Raw genomic sequence first — 23030 nt, forward strand, 5'->3', positions numbered from 1 at the left:
TTTTACTCCAAATGTGCTGAGGAATAGCTGTTTAAAGTTTGTCGGGTACTTGCCGATACACCCTGTATAGCGTTAGGCCATTAAAACTAGTGATTTTTGACGCGTTTTTTGCAACAAACATATAGCTATCAATTTGTTGTTTCTGTTTTGAAAATACAAATTGAATACATTGCGTTTATCTGTGCCTCGATGATGCACTCAAACATTTTTTTAGAATTTGAATTTCGATTTTGTTTTCGTGAATAAGTTAATGCAAATCTTGGAATCTCTAAATAGTATAAAATAAAGTCGCTATCCGCTTCTGTCTGTTTGTGCGCTTAGTTCTTCTAAACTACGCAACGGGTTTTGATAGGGTTTACTACTATTTAGAGAATTTCTTCCGGAAGGTTTACATATATGATACATGCATATTATATTTATAGAAAGTAGAGAAAAGTTGGTATTTTATAATCAAGTCGCGAAAATATATTTTCGGGCGCTATATTGCTAATGCTGACCAAATCTCATGAGATACAGCAAAGTCCGCGATGGTATATGTCTATATCCTAAGGATAACCTCCAGCAATGCCAGGTATACGTCAGATAAAGAAAATGTTGAAAAATTAAAATCTTTGCTTTGCTCTTGATATTCTCAGAAAAATCTGTTTAGACCCCAGGCAATATTACAAAATACTTTATATACAACCGTACCTCTTTATTTGTTGATTTTTTTTATTGTTCACTTCCCCCTTTAAGGCCTATCCGCACACAACAGTGCCGGTACAGTGCCGACACGTGACGTATCCATCAGTGTCAGTGAAAAATGATATTGTGGCATACATTTTGTACGGCACTATCCGTACTCGTCAGTGACAGTGACGTTCAGTGATGCCAGTGCTGCGCCGACGCTCGCCGTGACGGGACGTGAATTTCTAGCGGACAATATTTTCACTGACACGGTCGCAGTATTTCAAGATGGACGACGAACAGTTGATTGAATTGGTCCGTCTACATTCTGCAATTTATGACCTTTCACATAGAAAATACATGGACCTTAATTTTAAATCAAACATGTGGAACATTATTGAAATACTCGAAAAACTTTGATTCATCATCTATCAGATGTTTATATAGGGTGGCGAACTCTCCTTCTTCTTCTCTTTTCCTCCACGCATTATGAACCCAATGCCTTCTTCTCACATTAATTTCTTTGTCTTCATCTAATATTAAAGCAATCGCTGCTAATTGTGATCTTGAAGCTGCGTAGAGTACCTACTAATAACTGCGCCATTCACTGCGCGTCGCCGTGTCGTGCCGTGTCGGTACTGACATGTACGAATATCACGTCACGGTACTGTACGGTACGGAACTGTCGGTCACGTGCCGGCACTGTTGTGTGCGGATAGGCCTTTATTGTATTTTATTTCGTGCCATCTCAGTTTTATTTTATTTTATATTAATTTATTATTTCATATTATCTTTTGATTGTATATTAATAAATATGTAAAATGGGGCCCTCAGCACGCGTAAAGCACCCAGAGATATATTAAAATAATGTTTATAAATATGCAATTTTATTATATTAAATTGAATACTAAAAAAATAAAAGAGCTCTCGAACGGTGCATTTTTTTTTTAATTCCAAAGAAAAAAACATTTCATAAACCCAAAGCGATGCAGAGCACACGGAGAAAACTTACTAATTTATTAAGAATCTCTTAAAATTATTCGTAATCCGGTTAAAAACGGGATTTTAGGACACTAACGAATGAATTGAACAATGTCGGAACACGTGTTCACAAAAATGTATTTATGTTCATGTTAATTTATTCATTTCATCCTTATATATTATTAAGACAAACGCAGGTACATAAAAGCGTGTTCCTATATTATTACGAATCTACTAAAAGTTTATCAAGAAGCGGCCTGCAGTCACGTTTTTAACCGGATTACCAATAATTTGAAGAGATTTTTAATAAATCAGTAATACCTACTCGTTTTTTCTATGTGTGAGTTTTTTGTTCGATTTTTCTTTTCAAAAAATCTTTCAGAATATTCTCGGTAAGAAGCAGAAAATCAATCCTTCATAACTTATCTTGTCTAATATCAATATTACCTATGTATATCCGTAGAAAAGTTTTAGCTGACGTAACTCCATCATAAGGAGACCTGCGAGTTTTCTTTATATTGGATTTTTGTTTTCTCAGTTTTATTACATTCTATCGGACATATAGTAATTTGATTTTGCACAGAAACTAATTTGTCCGCCGTCAACCGTGCTCAAACGGTAGGAACTTTTTTCTTCAATTTAAATCACAATCTTTTGATGAAAGTTTTTTTATTGCTCACGAGACTCGAAGATGATTGAATTATTTATATCATAATTATTTGCGAAGAATGATAATATTCGAATTTATAGAATATACAATATCTTAAAAAGGTTGAAATCTTTATTATTTTTCACGTTTGATTTACACATTTCTGTACACTGAATGCTGTAGAAATGAGATTCCTGAGGCGTATGTGTGATAAAACCATGCATGATCGTGTGAGAAATGTGGAGATACGCAGAGTGCAAGGCTAATGTGAGCGTAATGAGTAAAATCAAGAAAGGGACGCTTATATTGTTTGGGATTATAGAGCGAATGAGCGAAGAAAGGAGTGTGAGGAGAATATATGATGCAAATATGAATGGTGGCAGAAGTCGGCGACGCCCGAGGAAGACATGGCACGACCAAGTGAATCAGATACTTGAGTCAGAATAATAGAAGAGTATGAGTAAGAGATGAGACGGTGAATGAGGCAAGGAGGGTATGTCAAGACCGAGTTGTTTGGAGGACCGTCCTCTCTGCCTACCCCTGCGGAGAAACGGAGTGATGATTGTTTAGTTAGTTGGAAATATTTATCAATGTTTGTGTTAATTCAATATTACAAACATTTTTTTACATTAAATCTACGTAGAAGGCCCGAACAAAATAATTTCCCTCAGGGCCTATGTCATCTTTGGGGGTGCTGTGTGGAGGGTATTTTTGAGGAGAGGGAGGAGTGGACATGGATCTTGAAGATACCCATGTTGTAGGAGGGAGGGAACACAGAGGCCGGCAAATCGTTCCGCAGCCGAGCTGTTGAATAACGAGTCGTAGAAGTGACCCGTTCTCATGTGACAAATGTCAACCGTGTACATTTGGCGTGTTGATAATGTTAATATGTTGTAAGGGATCAATGACGCAAATTTCTCGGAGTATCTTCAATTGTAATACCGGTAAAACTAGGACAACATACCTACCTGATGCCTGTGCTCTAAAGATGGCAATCCGTTTGTGAGACTCGAGAGTTTCTTTCTGCTATTTTGGAGCTCCAAACAAGAGGTGGCTGCCAAATTGAACAGTGGAGCGCGCTTGCGATTTGTACAGGGTCAGCACTTGTGTACTATCTGCAGTATCTGCGGCCCTGTACAGTACACCCAGCTTCCGAGAGGCTAACTTGACTCTGGCTTCGATGTAGTCCCCGTGCCTGAGCTGGTCACTTAGAGTTACACCAAGCATGTCAATGGAAGGCATATTGGGAAGATTACTTCCCTTGAAGGAGACTATATTGTCATTTTAATCCCTTTTAGACGTAATCAGACATGATTGGGTCTTTGGAACATGTTCATACTATCAATTTATTTGACTTTTTTCACGTGGGGGCTGAGGACTGAGGATTCCCTCAGGGCCTGTCATCTTTGGGGATGGCACTTAGGGGTCTTCGAGAACGAACCTGTGTCTTCGATCTTAGTAGGCGGATGGACGGTCGAAAACCGAGAGGTTGAGCAAAAGAACGAGTTGTAATAATGACCCGTTCTCAATAATAATTCGGTTAAAAACGTGATTGCAGGCCGTTTACTGATAAAATATTAGTCTTGATAATATATATACGGTGAAGAAATGCGAAAATATTGGAAATTTTAGGAACATGTGTTCCGACATCGTGATAACACATTCGTATTATTAATTATCATTATTAGTAAACCTGTCGGAATACGTTCATTCGTCAAGGCACTGCAATCCCGTTTTTAACCAGATTACTAATAATTAGAAAAGATTCTTAATAAATTGGCAATATTCAAAATTAGTATTTTTCGCCGTGTACGTTTACGATCATTACTTATTTACCAAATTTAGTAAGGCGCACTTGCGCTCTGTTTATGCCAGTTAATGTTCGATAGTAAAGTGTGTACTGTTATTCGAGTATTTGCAAGCTGTCTAGGTACAGTAAACCTAGTATGAACAGCGATTTTTTTTACTGATCACGGAGATTGGACTTGTCATGGCTCGACTGTTTTCACCACAGTGAAAATTATATTTTATGAATGGATTAATTGATACTGTTTTTTTTTGTAGATGGCGCCCCCGCAGGCCCCGAGCTGGGGGCCCTGGCACCATCTCTGCTGGCGGCCCTGTCCCTGCTTACCGCCGTGCTGCTGCTGGTCGGCTGCTCCTGGTGCCGGAGGATTTACAAGGTAACACCCCACACCTTAATACAACCCACCAAACTTAATAAAACCCACCAAACTTAATACAACCCACCAAACTTAATACTACCCACCCAACTTAATACAACCTACCGAACTTAATAATAATAAGTGTTTTATTATCTTTTTTTTGTGTAACAAATAGATATAATGATATCCTCACTAGGATCTCCCGTGCTGAGGATTTCATTTACATATTATGTATAATTTAATTATAAGAAAATTAATATTACATCAAATTTACAAATAAATTTAATAATAATACTACCCACCAAACTTAATACCCATCAAACGTATTACCCATCAATCGACTCCTTCTAGCATCGTAAAATCTTCGTCCTACTATGAGGGTCAACGATAAATTGTCTATTTTAGATGGGCATGCCTACTTAAATCATAGTAGGTACATTATTTCCTTACAAAATATAATCTTTTAGCAAGTAGCGTGATTGTCTCCCAAATCTTGTGATAAAATTATTTTGTACCTTTTTTTCCCAAAATTTGTTGGAATTCTCAGCGCCGACGCGACATTTAATCAAATCTTGGTATTAATTTAGCTCTGAGGCCATTCGTACACGGAGATACTTACAAGCGACTCAAGTTTTGTGCGCGTAGCACACGAATCGCTAGTATTCACCGTACTATTTTGCTAGTGTTTTTGTGTCGACTGCGGATTCGACACTTGACTGACGGTACTGGTGCATTCGCATGTACTACGCGTTGGACAGAAATTACGTCCGAACACGATTTAAATGTTTTAAATGTGTGAAATTTGTTGTGGAGGTGGGAGAATAATCATGTTTAATAATTTATACGTTAGAAAAGATTTAGCGGAGAAAGCGCGTATTGAGGTTGGAAAGAAAATTCAATTTGCATCATTCTCACGGAGTTCCTTGGCGGCGACAAATGCCTTATAGACCGGTCGGTGGCCGAGTTGACATCGCGCTTGGGTCCCACTCAGGCGTAGTGTGTTCAATTCCTCGGCTGGCTAAGTCCTCCATCACAACACAAGCATCATTTTCAGCTTACTGTGGTGGTAGTAGGAGATTTTCAAATATTGTCAGGTTATTCGTAACCCGGGAATGTTTGTCTTTCTTTAAAAAAATTAAAAAAAAAATTAACATTTATTTCGTTGTATGGGTTGTATACCCTTACGTTGTATACCCTTACAACAAAACCGTTTATTTTAGATCGTTTTTTATGCTCGTATATATACAGAAGAACAATATTATTGTCTTCGTCGATAAAGTCAGTTGACGTCGTGTTAATTCCACGGCTGCACTTGAAAAAATATAATGTTTAGTATAATTCGGGTAGCGCCGTGCACGGAAACCAGTTTTAAAGAGTAGCATGTCGGTAGGCTACTTGTGGTTGCGTCACAATCACGTAGCTTGTAAGTATCTCAACGTTCCAAGGGCCTATGATACCTACGTCGCCGATTTCTTTCTTCTGTAATTATTTTTTATTTATTTGGTTTTACGCCCCGCTGGGCTTTTACATAGATTATAAGAATGTACGTAAAAGCAATGAAAATTATACACAAGTTTTTAAGCAATACTATCTGTACCACGCCACGCGTTGCTGTGGCTCAGTCTGTCTGTGCAGATAGAGAAACAATATCGCGTGTTGCTTTTACGTCCAACAGATGGCGCTGTTTTTTCAAAACATTTTTTACCTGTCACAAGTAACATCTACATAATATAGGTATATAAAAACACACGCGTATTTGAATGCAACATTGTGTCAAAATTTCAAAGCATTCTGAGAAGAACTTTCGGAGATTTAAGATTTTGAACAAACGTTCATTAACTATTTTATTTACATAGATAGTAAACATAAAAATAAATAATGCATTTTTTTTATTTCAACTATTTATTTCATTCCACAGATGAAAGTACTTTTAATACAATATGAACTTCAAACGGTTATTAAATAGTTTTGATGCAAATCTACATACTTTCGCCACAATTTTTTTATAAACATATTTTTAAAAAGGTTTTTTTTCTAATTAGATATTTGAAATTGATGTATTATATTTAGATGAGATGTGAAGCGAAAAAATAAGTTCAACTTTTTTACCTCCAACGCTCTAGCAAAAACTACTGAATCCGTTCTACGCGCACCGCTTATCGCATGCTAATAGTGGAACACGTTTCGACGAGATATCGCTCTATGCCAGTAATTATTATTTGTCATTGATTATATGTTTTCAAATGGGTGTCTCACGCACACAAGCAAACTACAGAGTAGCATTCACTTGATTACATCATCTAAAAATTTGAGTTATAAACAATTTAATTCTGTTAAAATATAAGTATCAGTTGGCATCTAAGCCTTCATTCCTTTATTATACTGGCAGATAATGATAATTTTACTCGCTAGATGAAATCACAATTTTTTTATTATTTTAGAATCGTGTTTCAGCTGCCATAATGCAATGCACAACAGGCGCGCCGTGTCAGCCGTGGCCATTTTACAGATAGTCTAATTGCCATTTGCTTGTTCCATCAAACTAAGCTCAAACAAGAGCCGATAGCATTCATCGTCATGATCGTAAGCCATAAGCATTGTCCAAGCCACAGCACTGCCAGCTGAACAATGTTCAAGGAATCATTTATCAGTTCAAGAACGAATCTAGGTAATTATCGCCTTTGTGCTGTAAAATCACGTGAAAATTAATGCAACCACTTAAAAGGATTGAACAATCTTGTCATAAAAACACAAAGTATAGGGTTTTCCAATAAGAGGTGTTATTTTGAATAGCCCGCTATTTCGGTAGATGTTACTTTTGAAGCTGTCATTTTTTGACATTTGACAAGTAGAAACTACGCCATTAATAAAAATGGAACGATACACGCTTAAACAACGCATTGAAATTATTAAAATTCACTTGAGTGAATCAAATGCAAATCATCTTGAGTGATGAGGCCCATTTCCACCTCGGTGGCTTCGTCAACAAGCAAAATTGTCGCATCTGGGGCTCGGAAAACCCAAGAGTTATTGTTGAAAAGCCTCTATCCTCAACGTGCGACTGTTTGGTGCGGTTTATGGTCCGGCGGAGTCATTGGACCTTACTTTTTCGAAAAATGAGGCTGGAGCAACAGTTACGGTGAATGGATTGCGCTATCGAGAGATGATTAATGATTTTTTATGGCCGGAATTGGATGGTATTGATCTGGACAACGTTTACTTTCAACAATACGGCGCTACGTGCCACACAAGCAACGTAACCATTGATTTTTTACGATTGAATAACAAAATAACACCTCTTATTGGAAAACCCTGTACTATAGATTTTGAGTTGCCCATAAGTCTGTGCGAATAAGGCACTTTTTTGCAATAAAATATTTTCATTTCGACGGTAAAATCTCCCGGTAAACTATTGGTTTATACAATGGTTCGCGAATTATTCGCCTATCTATCGCCATTAGCTCGCTAGATATCTAGTGCCGCGTCCTCACGTATGCGATGAAACGCGAATTCGTCGTTTGGTTATACAATACGAACATGCAATCCAATGTACCGTTACATGTTGCATTGCACGCGTCTGGATGCGGCTTAGCGTGGCTCTTTCCCCGCGACTCCCGGTGCGGTGTGACCATAGACATAATAAAACTGTGGACATGCCATAACACAACGTCTGAGTATCGTTTCGACGAGCTGGCGGCAAACTACGTGACAACATTTTTGCACCGGTGTGGTCTCAACATATCTTGAATAAAATACGACATCATTCGTACATTGACAGCCGGCGAGAGAACATTGAAATAAGCAGACCTTGCACAGAAAAGTAAAGTTTGCTTAAGCAAGGGACAATAATTATTCGGGATCTTTTGATTCACCTTAATTACTATAAAGGTAAACTTTTAAAAAGGGAAATTTTTAATTTTGACATTCACTTTCGTTGAATGGGATGACAGCCATCTACAAGCGTGGCTAGCGATCCCGAAAATTTTACTTTATATATATGGTAACAGTTTGCTGCTCAGTTCATTGCCGGACTTTTTCGCCCAGGGTCTGAATGTACGTTTCTAATCGAACCACTAATACTATAACAACGGGTTGCATAGCGATATAAAATTACAAAGATAATTCGTAGAGAATCAAATATGTGCCTTGTGCACTTACACAGATATAAAATACACAGTTAATTTCGTTTGTTTTCATAATGACTTTATTATGTATTCCTCCGTGAAATTATATATTTTATGTTGCTCATTTCGATAATTTTTTATCCAGTTAGACCTTTGCCTTTTTTTATTTTTCTGTGTCTTTTTCTGTTTCACGTTTCGTTCATTTTATTATGATTTATTAGTATTATCTTCTTCAGTGATTTATTTATTTATCCACGGTAAAATTATTGTATCCTTACAGAAATAAAACTTTTTCAAAAGCCTGTCCAAAAATACATAACAATTTATTCTTGTATAAAATTATGGCTAAGCTAAAAAATAGGTTTTTATCTGTGGCGATCAGTGACTTTTCTGCGAGCTTGTATAAGATAATTGGTGAGATTCAAAAATATGACAATTGATGCTTTTGTAGCTGAAATTTTTTAAATTTTATTTAAACAATTTTATTTTGAAGTCTTAAAAGTTACCTGTAAACTGTCGGATTAATTTGTTGACCAGTAATTGAAAAGATGACGCCTACGCCACCTCTCTGCTCTCGCAACTTGGTTTGCTCCTCTCACCCTTATCGGCATGTCTATTGTTTCTTATGTCTATGGGTGTTACAATGTTCTTGTCGAGATATATGTTGTTTCCTCTCTCCAAACGCTAGTAGTGTTAGTACAACACTATATCACCACTTTAAACATAAAGTATTACACCATTATCGTCCTAAAAATTCTCTCAATTTCTTAAAACGTTAACACGTGACATAATATTTATTATGTATAATGTCACGTCGCTGTGTTAGGCATGTCTTAATGGCAATTTAATGCTTAGCCTCTGATGAAAGATGAAGTAACATGAATATGGAATGCCCATATCGAGATGAATGGCCAGCAGACAGCAGCCAGCAGCCGGCATGATGAAATAACCACTTGACACTTTACCGCGCCGAGCATGCGGGGGATTGCCTCTGCGTTCCGCGCAACTCCTGCATTAATCATCCAACGGTGCCCTGATCACTTTTAATTGATTAAATTGTCTAGTTAACTGACAATGGTAATTGTTAGTTAGTTATCTGACAGTGGTAATTGATGACTTACCTCGATCATTTTACGTAAAAGGGCCACTCTGCCGCGGTAACTAAGAACGCAGTGTCTTTTTTGAGACTCAGGGGAACTATGTCACCAGCAGAGATGTGCTTTATTTCAAATAAATCCATTTCAAATGGAAATGCAAAATGGGTATTTCCCATTTTGCATTTTAAATGCTTTTCTAAAAACCATTTTGCATTTTGCATTTTAAATGCTTTTCTCAGTGCATTTTCCATTTTAAATGCTTTTTTGCAACATTCTTCCTACCATCTCCACTCATCTTTTTTTCATAAGCCCCAAATATCAGTCGGTCCTCAACCTCGCTATGAGAGATAATTTACAATTGTCAAGTTGCGCCCTGGCAATTGAGTGATACCATTACAAAAAATACTGAACATGGGGCCATGACGCTGTAATATTAAATGCTAGATAGCAGTTTCTATGTTTTTACGTTGGCAACATTAGTCCCGTGCAAATTTTTTGTGGTTTCATAATCTGTGAAACACCATGAAATGAAATGAAATCTGTGAAACAACATGAAACGCCATGTTTTTGGATTTACCATCATGTAATATGTTTGTTCTACATTGATGTCCATTATTAAATGAAAAAAAATGTTTAAAAATTCTATAATTATTTTGATTGTTTGACCTGAAAAACCATTTCGCATTTTCAATGCATTTTGAAAATAGGTATTTTGCATTTTGCATTTGAAATGCTTTTCTAAAAACCATTTTGCATTTTCAAATGGAAAAGTTTTGACCCATTTCCATTTTGCATTTCAAATGGTTTTGGGTACCCATTTTGCACATCTCTGGTCACCACTCAGTTGGGCAGCATTGTGATTTTTAGTAACTCTCGTTTACACGTTTTAGTGGATTTCTCAATTTTTTAAATTTTGGAGTCTCAATGAAGACTCTGCGTTTTTAGTTATTAGTTATTTTCTCATGTAGAAAAATGTATCGTTTATTTTGTAGAAGTCTTGTCTGTATATTCCCAGTAACGTGGCGTTTGTCACAAGGCTAGAAAGGATTATCTATCATGCTAGGTATGAATAGTATAAGTAAAAAAAAGTAGATTTTTTTCAGTCTTTGGGGCAATATCTTCAAGTGGTATCAAAATAAAAAATCTCAAAAATATATTTCAATTAAAAATAATCATTTGTTACTTAAGTACTTACAATTTATAAATCTCCCGAAAAGTTGTTTTTGACATAAATATATGGCATTCTGACCAATGCCTCTATGTAAGAGATTTATCGTGCGTTTAGGAATACATAAAATCGATTTAGGAATATTTTCCCTGCTATAATTAACTTTCTTAATGTTTAGGCATATTTTCCCTGCCAACATTAACTTTCTTAAGCCAAGAAATTGCACTATCTAGCAAAACAGCTATATATGTCTATGTTCGTGTTGTAATATTATATTATAAAGAAGAGTGTCCTGTTTTTTTGCAAAGACCTCATCTTTTCCAGTTTCTTCATGCTTGTCTGTACTTACAACGAGTGGAAATATTTATACAGTTAAATATTACAAACTTACGTGCTCATAATCTGTGCAAAAATAAAATTGAATTGAATACAATAAAATATCGCTCGTATCCCTCATATTTCATTCGCACAAACAAATTTTCGTAACCTCATTCTTCTGATAAAATCATTCAACTTTGTCTTCCATTGTATTACATACCTAGTCGTATTTTCATTCACTAACTTCTATCGATTATTATGGGTATTTCTGGGTATACGTCATAATTGCCAATGTTGAATAAACTATTATCAAATTCAGCTGATGGGGTTTATCGGACCGATAGCCACGAAGATTAAAAGGTTAAATCATTCGGCGGGTTAATTTCATTTCCTATCTGCCAATATCAATTCATTCATTTGACTGGCTATGACCCTGTTCTAAATTTAGCAGAGCCTTGATTCATAAACTGTAGAAAATCCAATTCACGTAGCTGTTCTTGTTTGCGTCTTTTGTCACTCGGACCTGTTTGTTGAATAATAAATAACATTACAATACCAAGTGGCTGCTGACTACATCATCTCTCTTCTATTATCATCACTCTTATAATATTGATTTCTTCTGCGTGTTGAAGACAGAATATTATCCCAAATAGAGTTTGAGTAGCAAAAAAAATATTAATCGATTGAAGTATTTTAAAAGTCGTTTCGCGTCTAGGGATATCCACCAAGGTTAATTTTCGTCGTCATAGTCACGCAGGGGAGACGTTAAAATGCCAACCTTCTGAGGGCAGCAGACCACAAATTTATTCGGTAGCTTCGATAACCTCAGGGGATAGACAAATTTATTCGATAACTTCGACAACCTCAGGGGATAGACAAATTTGGAGCAGTTTTTTGGAACATTGTTCTAATATTGCTCCGAGGTTGTAATTTATATTTATAATGGGTTCTTACAGATGTTCTCAGTTACGTAAGAATGACATTTTTTAAAGTATATTACATATTTAGTGTATAATTTAATTACAATACATAATAGGTGATACAATTACAATACCTACTCCGCAAAGAAAACATAATATCTATACAAAATTCATTCAAATGAAAATTTTAAAATTATGAAAAACCAAATTATAATTTGGTATATCTATATAAAATTCTAAATGATTTAGTTGTAGGTTTTAGGTATTGCTAGAATTGATAAGTTGTAGGTTCTGTTTAGGTATTGCTAGAATTGATAAGCTTCCGGATTCCACAACGTAATACTAGAAGTCAGGATTTATTTCAGTGCAGAAATTCTGGTACTAACTACTGTATGTATTCCTCTTTGCTCAGAATACTAATGGAGGGAAACAATTATACCAAGTCAGTGGACATCTTCAATTTATCTTTAAACAAATACAAAATGTTGTTAATGAAGCAATTCAGTTATGTACAATAAATAATGTATATTTCTTAATATTTATAGGTAAAAGCCCCGAAAAAGAGCGTTAATTAATAAATAAATAAACAGCCAAAAAATTATTGAAACTCACTCATTATTTTCTATTTTCGAAATAAATATTTCAGTTTTGCCCTTCACTAGTTTCTTTAGTTAATTGTAGTAATTTTTAGTTTGCCTCTTATTCGAAATTATAAAAGATCTACATTTAATTCATGCCCTCGCCAAATAAGTGCGGCCGACCGTCGTCATGCTATGAAAAGGTACAGATTTGTGAACACTATAAGTGTGGCGGACCGTCGTCATGCTGTGAAAAGGTACAGATTTGTGAACACTATAAGTGTGGCGGACCGTCGTCATGCTGTGAAAAGGTACAGATTTGTGAACACTATAAGTGTGGCTGACCGTCGCGTCGTCATGCTGTGAAAAGGTACAGATTTGTGAACACTATAAGTGTGGCGGACCGTCGTCATGCTGTGAAAAGGTACAGATTTGTGAACACTATAAGTGTGGCTGACCGTCGCGTCGTCATGCTGTGAAAAGGTACAGATTTGTGAACACTATAAGTGTGGCGGACCGTCGTCATGCTGTGAAAGGGTACAGATTTGTGAACATAATAAGTGTGGCGGAACGTCGTCATGCTTTGACAAGGTACAGATTTGTGAACACAATTTAAAGGATTCTTCTAATTCTAAAATTGTAATTCTTGGCTTTGTATCGTTTACCGAAAGAGATTTAAACGCCCTGTGATTGGTCGGTGGGCTCTGAGTTAAAAATCACCGAGTGCGCTGAACCTGGCTGAGAATCCCAACCATTGTTTAAAAATCGCTTTGAAAATTTTATTTTTTATTTTTTTATGTGACACCTCACAAGAGTGTCCCTGCCTGTGCAGTGTACAGACAGGGGAACTATGTCACCACCCGGTTGGGCGGCGTTGTGAGGCGGAATAAGGTAGGGGCTGTAGGAAGGGATTTGTTAATGCGGGCCTTGAAGAGGCTCGGATTATAGGAGGGAGGAAAAACAGATGCCGGTAGCTCGTTCCACATACGAGCCGACTTACACAAAAACGAGTCGTAAAAACGGCTCGTTCTCATGAAGCCAACGTCAACCGTGAACGGGTGTTCAGTTCGTGTCCGTCGAGTTTCGCGCACGTGCACCGGTGCATCAGGAATCAATGCTGCTAGCTCCTTGGAGCAGGCTCCATTGAAATACCTGTAGAACAGACACAGCATGCCTACATTGCGTCTATGCATTAGAGAAGGCAATCGGTCTGTTAACAACGGATTGTCAATGATTACGAAGTGACAGTATGTAAAATTCCTTGTTTTGTGTCACTTTCATACGTTTAGTGAATCGGATACGTAGCACGTTGAATAACCGCAATATATATGCTAGCGTTTCGTAATCACGCAGCGCACACCGCTTGTTATATTGAAAGAGAAAGGTGATAGGGTTGAATATTTATGTCTCCGCTGGGACGGTGATCCAATCCAATTTTGTATTTGTATGCCTTTCTTGAAAGCATTAATTTTATTTACGAACAAAACTATTTGTTCATTTTCATATTGCGTAATTACAGGCACAAACATATCTTCATAAACTTGCGAAAAGTATTTTTTTCTAAAATTATTATTAGCAGATTATATATGCAATCTTTCAAGTATTCCATTAGGTTTTTGTTTCAAATATCTCCAGATTTTGCTTGTAACTTTTCAAAGTTTCAACGATTTAGTATCAATATCGCCCCAATATAATATGGAATTCCAGTCAATGTTTTTTTTAACGAATTACCTTCTAACTTAAGTACCAGTATTTATAGTTATTAGTAGATAAAATAAATTTCAAATTTTATATTGTTCTAGGCCCGCCAAAACGACCGAAATCTGACGGGGTGGGTACACGTGACGTCATATGTACCTCGGTTTTGTCGGGTCGGTGTGAAGTCAACAAATCCCAATTTAAATATTTAGCAAGATTTTCAAAAAACCTAATTAGCAAACCGCATTAGTAACCCGTGTGCGATTCTACGCAGCGCAACTTGTAACAAAATTGTCCGCATTTTTTAGGGGGGGTTAGGGTTAATTCGTACGAAAAAAGGCATTTTTTGTGAATTTTTTGTGACAACACAGTTAAAATCTCTTTATTAAATCTAATAGGACAGTAAAGTATGACTTTTTAAGAATGTTGTATAAAATTTTCACGGAGAAATATTAAAAATCACGGCAATGGAAGCAATTATTCGGACGTGTCTCAAAAAAAAGTAGAATGGCGGTGCCCCTCATAACTCGGTGCTGGGTCATCTGAAATCAAAAAATCAAAGTTCATTTGTTAGATACTAGTTTTTCCCAGGTAACGCTGGGAGGGTTTTTCGAAATTTTTATTTTTCACTTTTTTGGAACACTTTGAAGGGAAAAACGCTATTTTTAGTGAAAAAAATCGGCTAATTTGTTATTGTAAAATAATAATTATTAACAAATTTGAAAAAAACTCTCCAGCGTTACCTCGCAAATTATGTACAGAAATAGTTTTCACAATTTCAAAAGGATCGGTGCAGTAGTTTTGAAGTTATGACGGGCACCGACTTTGAAAACGTGAGTTGTGGGAAAAACGCTATAAAGTTTTGAACAATAAAAAATCTGGTATTAAACGTTTATAAGCAAATTTTATCGGCTTACCTCACACTGAATCATCAATGCCAGGTCCATAAAGGATGTTGCTATCATCCATGATGTCTAAAGCACCTTTTTGCTCCTGTCTACGACGAATCCTGCCTTCTTTAGTTTGTCTCTCAGCTTTCTGCTCTGCTCGGCTTATACGTATGGTCGGGTAGGGATTAAAATCCGACAGGTATAAATATACTCGTAACTTCGTCAATTTTGCTCCAATCAACTTGAAAATTGAACACAATATTCTTTACATATTAAGCATTTATTTTAAAAAAATTAAAAAATGCAAAAAAAAAAAAAATCTAAACCCTAGCCCCCCCTTAATGCACGCGGCCGGCCGACTCGTGGGGAAGCGGTGTTAGTTCTGGCAGAGCCCACCGACCAATCACAGGGCGTTTAAATCTCTTTAATAGTTTTAAATGACGATTGACATAATAATATATAATATTACATATATAACGTAACGTAACAATAACATTCAATGACAGCTGTCGTGTTTTTATTTCACTCTTGAAATATCTCAAAATAAAATAAAAAATTCTAGCTAAAATCTAAATATCTATATTTTAATAGCTTTAATAGTGAAGTGAAGTTATACTAATTAATATTTCGTGCCAAAATGACTACACGAGCAACTGCAAAAACACTAAATACTACGGACACCCAACTCCTCCAATTTCTTGACAAAAAGTTTGAAGAATTTAAGGTACAATTTCTGGAAATCATCAGAAACGAGTATAAAGAAGAAATCGAGGAATTAAAAAATAAAATATTAACTCTAGAAAAAAAAATTGATACGAAAAAAAACAACAACCTTGAAAAAACTCTGGAACAAAACGCCGTAATACAAAGTGAATTTAAAGAATTACAAAAACAATTGGATGCTAACGAACAACACGCACGCATTAATAACATAGAGATCATTGGGATACCAGAAAAAAAACAAGAGAACCTGACGGAGATTATCAAAAGGATCTATTCAGAATTAAATATAGTAAGCGACGACATTGAATACGCCACCCGAGTCACCCCCAAGGAGAAGATTGAAGGAAGACCGCGGAATATTATAGTAAAACTAAAGGGCAGGAAACAGAAAGACGAAATCATAGCAGCAATCCGGACAAGAAGGGGCCTAACAGCAGAGGATATTAACTTTAATGGAAAACAACGGATCTATATAAATGAACATTTAACTCATAAAAACAAAGTACTCTACAAAAAGGTCAGAGAGTTTACCAAAATTAATAAATTCAAATTCTGTTGGATCAAAAATTGTAAAATTTATGTAAGACTTAATGAAAACACAAATCACCATTGCATAAATAATTATAATGATCTAGAAAAACTAAAAACATACAATATTTCCATCAACTAACTTTCCAGCAACTTTATATTAACTGCACTATAATATACTTAATACAATGGAATCTTTAGAATTATACTATCAAAACTTAAGAGATCTCAGAACCAAGACACATATTTTTCTTCAAAATGTATTATTAAACAACTATGACATTATATGTCTCAGTGAAACATGGCTTAACAATTCAATCTTTAATGAGGAACTTTTCGATCCACGGTACCATATTTACAGACGAGATAGAGATTATCATAACCTCAATCAAAATCGCGGTGGTGGAGTTTTAATTGCAGTCAAAAGTAAATTAATTTCTGATCAAAAACTAGAATGGGATTCTGAAGCGGAAGACATATGGGTAACTATATCACTTCCTGGTAAAAAAATTCACATATTTACTTCGTACATCCCACCTGACAATAAACATCTTATAAATATTACTTCTCACATAAACAAAGTATCACAGATTATGACGGATAACAATAATGACAGTTTCATTATAGTGGGAGACTACAACCTACCTCACTTACTTTGGTTACCAATAAATGACAACTGTGATTATATGTACACTGAACCCATCAATTCATTAAATCCCGCCCATTTTAACTTTATAGAATTTTTATCATTTAATAATCTGCAACAATATAACTCTCAGAGTAATAATATAAATAATCGCATTCTTGATTTAACTCTAAGTAACATACAACTGAAAATTACTCACAATGACATTTCATTAGTACCAGAAGATGTTTATCATAAAACACTGCTAATTTCAATTCCTATTAAAAATAAAAATAAAAACCTGAAAACTAACACAAAGCAAGTATTACAATTTAGAAAAGCAGATTATTCAATGATAAACACAAAACTAAACGAAATTGATTGGGATCATAATCTGAACCATCTGAATACTCAATCCGCAACTGACGTCTTCTACAACATATTGAACAATATTCAAATAAATTACATACCAACTAAACCAGCAAAAAATTATAATTATCCGCTATGGTATACATCATCTCTCAAAAAAATAATTAAAGAAAAAAATAAATATCATAAATATTTCAAAAAAATTCAAAATCCACGTGACTACCAAACGTTTTCACTCTTAAGATCTAGACAAAAACGAATTGCACGAGAACTCTACATTAATTATATACATACTGCTGAAAGTAACATGAATGGTAATCCTAAACTCTTCTGGAATCATTTCAATAATATGAAAAAAACACAATCGTCCCTTCCAAGGACGATGCATCTAGATGACAAAAAAGCTGAAAATGGCCAAGATGTATGTAATATTTTTATGGAATATTTCCAATCAGTTTACATTGTCTTCTTATGGTTATGGTTATGATATGATTTATATGCACAATATTGTTTGTATTCTTATGGTTACCAATGTATCGATAATCTTTTATTTTATATAAATTTTAGTTTTTTTTTCCCCTTTATTTTTGTTGTATTATTTTGTTCTATTATTTTATACAATTCTTTTATTTTATATAATTATAACTTCACATTTCTCATAAATTTAATTATTTCTTCTAGTGCTGTCTTACGTAAAGTCACAAGGAGGAAATCCGTAATTGGTTTTATTTTGGCTATTTCACTTATGTACAATCTGTAAAAATATAAACTGTTGATTTCCCAAAAAATGAATAAATGAATAAATAAATAAATAATCAAAATCAGATTTTGTTGAAATATATGTTTTTTAAGATATAGGTACTATTTTTCAGTCAAGTTCGATCTACATAATATGTTAAAATTAGCGAGATGACCTTGACAATAATTACTTATTCTTTAATTGAATTAACCTTCATTGGCCAAATATGGAGCGTCCTTGGAAAACTTATGAGATCGCGTGACGCCGATAATAAGGTTTGTTCGGCTTCCTCCGAATATTATCCGCACCAGATGTCGCCTTGTCCCTGCCCGCTGTTCGCCTCCATTGACAAGCCGAACACAGAAGAGTTTGTTATAATATGCAGCTCGTCTGGCGGTCCCTGTGATGCGTCACACGCCTTCATTATGCATCTGATTCAACTCGAGAATTAAGTGGAGTAGCCAGACATTCTCAGCTAACATCACTTTGTAAAGTGCTCTTCATTTCTATACGCCAACAAAATATAATGCAGAATAAAAATATACCCATAATAGGAATGAAACTTGAATACGGAGTAGTGTGTTAGTGTTATTGTAGAATATGAGTTGGATACCAAGCGATCATTGATTGGTCTTCTTCAGTGATTTTCAACTTGGGCGATATCGCCCTGCGAGGGCGTTGCTGAGATCCAAGGGGGCGGTGAAATCTTCCACGGGGCGGTCAATAAATTTTCCTTATGAATTCAAATTAGTCTTTTAATGAGTATTTTCTCTCTCTGGGTTAGCTGATCTCCAAAGCAGACAATTTACGAAGCGTATCTTGGGCCAGACCTGCCAGCGGTAGCTTAAGATAGATAGCGAAACTTGACTTTTTATCGGTGTAACTCAGAGCGTCGCACAGTGGGTTGAATATCGCCTTTCATAGACATAAGAGACTTGAATTTTCAAGGAGATTTTTAATATCAGTGCCATACAAATTTTTCTTAAAAAAATGATTACTCCTTCATTTGTACACGCAATTGCTTCATATGAAATTTTATAGCATAGTAATGATCAGCAGAATCCATTTCTAACCAAAAAAATTCAAGTCTCTATGTCTATGAAAGGCGATTTTCAGCCCACTGTGCGTCGGGGTGGAAAAACTAACCAATGGCATCCCTCGCCCTAAGTATTAACTATCCCGCAGCCAAGTGCTAAGCCAGAATGACTATTAGGGTGGAGTGACATTGCAAAAATCAAATCTCGGTATTGTAATAGCTGCCAAAAGATGCTTCATGTCATTCATATTCTCGTAAAAATACTTAAAAAAATCTAAACTTATGTCTTCATTCAACAACCTAGCGATTTCGTAACGTAAAAAACGTAAATTTATCCTTTTTTTCCCAAAATCTGAGTACAGTCTCAAAAATATAAAATAATATCCATTACTTTCAATTGCATTTACCTTATTGAACATTACATGTTTTATATAAAAAAAAACACTGCATAAATTGCTCTTAAACTAGTGAGTTTGTGAGCGCTGTGGAGGTGGGGGGGATAATTTCGCCCCTATTGTTTCGTCGCAGAAACTAGATGCGACTTGCATCTAGTTTCGTTTTGGCTACCGCTGACCGTAGACGTGTTAGAATCCTTGTCCGATTAAATTTTAACACATATAATTGTTGTGAAAATGAATGCAAATTACACGAGAAGCAAAATTTTATGTCCAATATTCGGGGAAACCAACTGAAATGAACTCTCAAGTGTTACCTACTGTCTCAGAAGTGATTAAACATTATTTGTTCTTACGATATGAGCGTAATCTTAACTCTACAAAAAAACCGTCAGTATTCGAAATAAAAAGTGTTATATCTGCAATTGTTGAAGGAATTTGGAAGCGCGCTTCTATTCCCATTGTTTCACACAATCGAGTGATGAAACTGATCCAAGATCATTATAACGAATACTTAAAACTTAAAAATTGGCCAAAAAAAAGTGTGCATTATTATGTTAAGTTAAATTCTTATAAAATCAAAATGAATAAACTTTTCGATATTGCTTCATGCAAATGTAACAATCTGAATATGTGTTCCTGCGAAAAGACGCGCAAGGTACCCACCAAAGAACAAGCATTCCTTGAAGACCAAAGATCCTCGAGAAAAATGATGCTGGGAGCAATAGACACCGACACAACAAAAAAATTACATCGGAAAATGAGGATGCAAGCTCGTTTATCTGAACTTGCTTCGAAGGTCAGCTCATCTACAGCATCAGCGACAAAACCACGTCAACCCTTTTTTGATGAAAACCAATCATTTTCTTCACATTCTTCGCAACCTCCAGAAAATTCCCGTATGATGTTAAAACTCCCCACTTTGGCCAGAATCTGCGATCAGTATGGTTTGTCAGACAGGTCGGCATCAGCTGTTGCAAGTGCTACATTACAAGATTTTGGCATAGTAACCGAAGACGACTCTAAAATGGTGATTGATAGGAGCAAACTCAGACGAGCTAGACAAACGTGTCGCACTTCTTTAATCAAAACATGGCAGATGTCGTCGGAGTCAACAAAAATTCGAGGTCTATATTTCGATGGAAGGAAGGATAAAACACTGTCTCAGGAAAAAATAGGGGATAGATATCATCGGAGAACGATTTCAGAAGAACATTATTCCATTTTATCTGAGCCGGGGTCTCAATATGTTGGACATGTTACACCATCATCAGGAACTGGCAAAAACATCGCAAAGAGCATGTTACACCATTTAAAAGTGAACGGTTTTAATTTGAATGATTTATCAGCGATTGGATGTGATGGGACTGCTGTCAATACAGGCAAAAGAAATTTTCTTTCGGAAAACTTCTTTCAAGCAGCTCTGAAAACACCGTTTTAAATTATTCACCAATACACTTTGAGATGCACAAACTCAACGCAGAGGAATTGAAAAATTTGAGCACGGACCAAAAATACTTGTACGAAATATGTTTTGCAGTTACAACAGGTCATTACAACATTAGATTCATGGAATTGGAATTAGGTCATCCGTTACAATGGTTTATCTGTCAGCTGCATGCAAACGAACTTCCCCTTCGCCACTTGTTTCAACACTTAGATGGTGCTACAACAGGACCTTAAGGGTTTTCAGGACCTATTGGAAAACTTCTTTCAAGCAGCTCTGAAAACACCGTTATAAATTATTCACCAATACACTTTGAGATGCACAAACTCAACGCAGAGGAATTGAAAAATTTGAGCACGGACCAAAAATACTTGTACGAAATATGTTTTGCAGTTACAACAGGTCACTGCCCACCAAATTTAGCAAACCGTCATCCAGGTAGTATTTGTCACTCACGCTGGTTGACGACAGCAAACTCAATACTTCGATTATATATAGGAACAACTAACCCTTCAGTGAACCTAAAAATTCTTGCTGAATATGTTGTTAAAGCATATGCTCCGACATGGTTTGAGATAAAGAGGCACCCGTCGTGTAAAGATGGGGCATTACATGTTTTTACTATAATAAAACTCACCCGATATTTGAGCACCGATCTACGAGATATAATTAATCCAGTAATTCAAAGAAACGCCTATTTTTGCCACCCGGAAAATCTGCTACTATCCATGATAATGGATGACAACCTTATTGTAAGAGAATTGGGTTTGAGACGAATATTAAAGGCGCGAGATAGATGTCCGAGTCCATCTGTTGTTAGAGACTTTATTATTCCAACAATAAACTTTTCAGCAAGTAAATATTACGATATTATCAACTGGCAGGAATGCGAAGTTACACCGCCACCGATACTATCCGAAATCAGTAATGATGACCTAGTCAAAATGATAAATAATTTCGGTGAAGAAAAGGACAGTATTGAATTTCCCAGATTTCCCTGCCACACTCAAGCAGTCGAGAGGTGCATCAAATTAGTTACCCAGGCATCGTTGTCTACAGTTGGGCCTGAAGCAAGAGATGGATTCATTCGGGCGACAATAAAATCTAGGCATATAATGCCCGAATTTCACACCAAATCTCATTTCAAAACACGATAAATATTATAAAACTTCGATAATGTTTAAAAAAATTCTCTTTGTTAAAGTATTTTATTAAATAAAAAAACATGTTTCTCAAAAACACGAAAAAAACAATAAAAAATCAATAATCCTCTTCAAAAAACCAAAAATAGACCCCGCCTTGAAACTATGGTAATTTTATTTTTATTTTCACATGTGTTATGCACCTTATTAGCTATAAAACCCCTAATAAAATTGTATTTTTGCTATGAATATCGCTTGTTTATAATGCTTGGCAGAGTTTTCAGCGACTTTTTTCATACAATTTTTTTCTAAATATAAATGTGCTGGTTGTTGAATAAAGGAACGTTTCGATCGAGTTGATTTTTTTAGACGAAAGAGGTGTTATATAAAGGCAAATTTTTTTTGCTATTACAGTACTGGCATCTTTAAAAAAAAAAGTCCCATACAATGTCACTCCACCCTAATGACTATCCTCCTTATATTAGCTTAAATACTTGACATATCATTTTAGTATTTTACGTATTCCTGCGCAAATACATAAGTTACCATTAATAATTGACTGAATAATTGAGATTTCTATAGTTTAAAAGCAGATAAGACAGAAAAATGCATGGGGTCGTCGGAAAACCCACTTGGTTACAGACGTTTTGTTTGGCATCTTGGCCTGTCAAGAGTTAAGAGACGAAGCGATGCGGGAATGAAAAAGTATTCGATTGAAGAACTAATCAATATACGCCGGAATTAGCATGATAATTATACGGTTTTTAATAGG

General features: G+C 35.6%; 1 protein-coding gene across 5 annotated transcripts in view; it reads left to right on the forward strand.

Moving 5' to 3' along the window:
- Window positions 1-23030, forward strand: part of LOC149419043 (uncharacterized) — a 159676-nt gene that overhangs the window by 34215 nt on the left and 102431 nt on the right. For all 5 annotated transcript variants that reach the window (XM_089638075.1, XM_089638077.1, XM_089638076.1 and 2 more), the window contains exon 2: window positions 4361-4479. In XM_089638075.1, coding sequence (XP_089494201.1) covers window positions 4361-4479 — 119 coding nt within the window. The remainder of the gene's footprint in view (window positions 1-4360; window positions 4480-23030) is intronic.

This window comes from Hesperophylax consimilis, chromosome 12 (assembly GCF_061612785.1).
Source record: "Hesperophylax consimilis isolate HC1 chromosome 12, BYU_Hcon_1.0, whole genome shotgun sequence".
Classification (NCBI taxonomy): Eukaryota; Metazoa; Arthropoda; class Insecta; order Trichoptera; family Limnephilidae; genus Hesperophylax; species Hesperophylax consimilis.